Source organism: Oncorhynchus gorbuscha, unplaced genomic scaffold (assembly GCF_021184085.1).
Source record: "Oncorhynchus gorbuscha isolate QuinsamMale2020 ecotype Even-year unplaced genomic scaffold, OgorEven_v1.0 Un_scaffold_17183, whole genome shotgun sequence".
Taxonomy (NCBI): Eukaryota; Metazoa; Chordata; class Actinopteri; order Salmoniformes; family Salmonidae; genus Oncorhynchus; species Oncorhynchus gorbuscha.
In genome coordinates, this window is record NW_025758820.1 from 1 (window position 1) to 3341 (window position 3341).

Here is a 3341-nt window from a genome sequence, read left to right on the forward strand (position 1 = left end):
TATGTCTTTTAACTTGTCAAATAACTATTAAAACCATAGATAATAACAGAAGTGCTTGAACAGCGCAAACATGAGGGATTTTAAAGCCATGTCGAGGATAAATAAAAAAGCAAAAAAATATGACCTAATTTTGGTCTCTTAAATTCTCTCTAGTCGCTGTACAAGAACAGCATAATGCCAGCGTCTCCAATGGCGCCCCGTTCCCTAGGGTATAGGGTGTGATTTGAGATGGCGCCCCGTTCCCTAGGGCATAGGGTGTGATTTGAGATGGCGCCCGTTCCCTAGGGTATAGGGTGTGATTTGAGATACAGACCAATGCGCCCGTTCCCTAGGGTATAGGGTGTGATTTGAGATGGCGCCCCGTTCCCTAGGGCATAGGGTGTGATTTGAGATGGCGCCCCGTTCCCTAGGGCATAGGGTGTGATTTGAGATACAGACCAATGGCGCCCCGTTCCCTAGGGTATAGGGTGTGATTTGAGATGGCGCCCCGTTCCCTAGGGCATAGGGTGTGATTTGAGATGGCGCCCCGTTCCCTAGGGTATAGGAGTGTGATTTGAAGATGGCGCCCGTTCCCTAGGGCATAGGGTGTGATTTGAGATACAGACCAATGGCGCCCCGTTCCCTAGGGTATAGGGTGTGATTTGAGATGGCGCCCCGTTCCCTAGGGCATAGGGTGTGATTTGAGATGGCGCCCCGTTCCCTAGGGTATAGGGTGTGATTTGAGATGGCGCCCCGTTCCCTAGGGTATAGGGTGTGATTTGAGATGGTGCCCCGTTCCCTAGGGTATAGGGTGTGATTTGAGATGGCGCCCCGTTCCCTAGGGTATAGGGTGTGATTTGAGATGGCGCCCCGTTCCCTAGGGTATAGGGTGTGATTTGAGATGGTGCCCCGTTCCCTAGGGTATAGGGTGTGATTTGAGATGGCGCCCCGTTCCCTAGGGCATAGGGTGTGATTTGAGACACAGACCAATGGGACCATAGGGTGTGAGTTGAGATGCAGCCATTAAACTCCTATATCTAGTCAATTAGTTCATTATGACACAGGATAGAACATTCATTATGAGACAGGACAGAACATTCATTATGACGCAGTACAGAACATTCATTATGAGACAGGACAGAACCTTCATTATGAGACAGGACAGAACATTCATTATGACGCAGTACAGAACATTCATTATGAGACAGGACAGAACCTTCATTATGAGACAGTACAGAACCTTCATTATGAGACAGGACAGAACCTTCATTATGAGACAGTACAGAACCTTCATTATGAGACAGGACAGAACCTTCATTATGAGACAGGACAGAACATTCATTATGACACAGTACAGAACATTCATTTTGACACAGTACAGAACCTTCATTATGAGACAGTACAGAACATTCATTATGAGACAGTACAGAACCTTCATTATGAGACAGTACAGAACCTTCATTATGAGACAGGACAGTACCGTTCATTATGAGACAGTACAGAACATTCATTATGAGACAGTACAGAACATTCATTATGAGACAGTACAGAACCTTAGTTTCTAAGCTCGTGTCTCAATTGGCACCCTATTCCCTAAGTAGTGCATTACTTTTTACTAGGGTCTATGGGGTAGTGCACCACATAGGGAAAAGGGTAATATTTGGGATGCACAAAATACATTTGTCCACATCAGTCAGTTTAGGCTGTTTATTATCTTCCTCTATTCGTTTTTCTCAGGAGGAACGACCTCCATCAGCAGCTGGAGGTGCATGGTGATTGGCCCTGCAGGGGAGGTGAGAGGTTAAAGGTCATATTGGACCAATCAGGCTAATTAAAAGGTCAATAATAAATAAATAAACTTTAATGAAGGTGACATCAGCCCAATCACAGCATGATCTATAGGCTCTGTGACCTTCTGAGTTTGGCTCCACAATGACTGGAATTATCTAAAGGGAAGAACTCTACTACCGCTCACTGAGGAATAAAACATTTTGATACACAAAGACCCAAGTTGCAGAAGATAATAGTGTCTGCTTCCCGAATGGCACCCTATCCCCTATATTATAGTGCACTACCTTTCACCAGGGCCCATAGGGTAGTGCACTACACAGGGAATAAGGGGCCATTTTGGGACACAAGCCAGTGTTGTCTTCTAGTGCACTACAAAGGGAATAGGCGGCCATTTTGGGATAAAGGCTCTCTCTCAACACTCGAGTGTCAACAACTCTGAGCAGTGGGTAGTTACTCACTCATGACCCTGCGTGTCCAGCTGAACCTGCGGTGAACGAAGGGGAAGTAGAGCAGCAGACCGCTGAGGATGAAGATGGTACAGTACAGATACTCCAGCTCTGGCTTGTCTATGATCGGTGCTAGGACCAGGTAGCAGGACACTATCACCACCAGCACTGCTATGGGAATGGGACACTGTTGGGGGACAACCAGGACATAACCACCTGTCAGTCTCACAGGAGGGATCTGGGACAGTATTGCTCTAAAAACAGGTTTAAGTGAATCTGGGATTCAGGAAAACATCAAAGCGGTTACCACCCCATTTGTTGTGGTAACCAGCTGAGGGATGTGACTGGAGAAATGGAACCACTCTAAAATGTAGAGACAGATCTATGGATGTAAGGACTGACCGTCCACGAGCTCAACATGATAGTTGTAACTATGTTCTTCCAATAGCCAAGAGATGAAGAGGACTTGGATATATGGCAATGTGAATCTAGTCTTACCTTGACGGGCCTCTTGAGTTCCTTCCTGGTGAATCGCATGACGATGAGAGCGAGAGCTGTGAGGCCGTAGAAAGCCCACTGGGCGAAACTGAAGTAGTTGATCAGGGTGTTGATGTCTGCTGGGATAATGTAGAGTACGGCCAGAATACCCTACAACCACAACAACAACAGAGTAAACTGAAGTAGTTGATCAGGGTGTTGATGTCTGCTGGGATAATGTAGAGTACGGCCAGAATAACCCTACAACCACAACAACAACAGAGTAAACTGAAGTAGTTGATCAGGGTGTTGATGTCTGCTGGGATAATGTAGAGTACGGCCAGAATACCCTACAACCACAACAACAACAACAACAAGGGTCAGGTTATAGATTAGGCCACTGGGGGGCAGTAATGTATAAAGTGATGGGTCAGGTTATAGGTTAGACCACTGGGGGGCAGTAATGTATAAAGTGATGGGTTAGGTTATAGGTTAGGCCACTAGAGGGCCAGTAATGTATAAAGTGATGGGTCAGGTTATCGGTTAGACCACTGGGGGGCCAGTAATGTATAAAGTGATGGGTCAGGTTATAGGTTAGGCCACAGGGGCAGTAATGTATAAAGTGATGAGTCAGATTATATGTTAGAC

General features: G+C 46.2%; 1 protein-coding gene across 1 annotated transcript; it reads right to left on the reverse strand.

Moving 5' to 3' along the window:
• Positions 1-834: 834 nt before the first annotated feature.
• On the reverse strand, positions 835-2864 carry LOC124030867 (b(0,+)-type amino acid transporter 1-like; the record flags this gene model as incomplete). The annotated part of the gene is made up of 3 exons (XM_046342018.1): positions 835-1761; positions 2229-2403; positions 2715-2864. Coding segments are annotated over 3 exons (387 nt in total), but the record flags the coding sequence as incomplete, so codon positions are not given.
• Between the last annotated feature and the right edge of the window lie 477 nt (positions 2865-3341).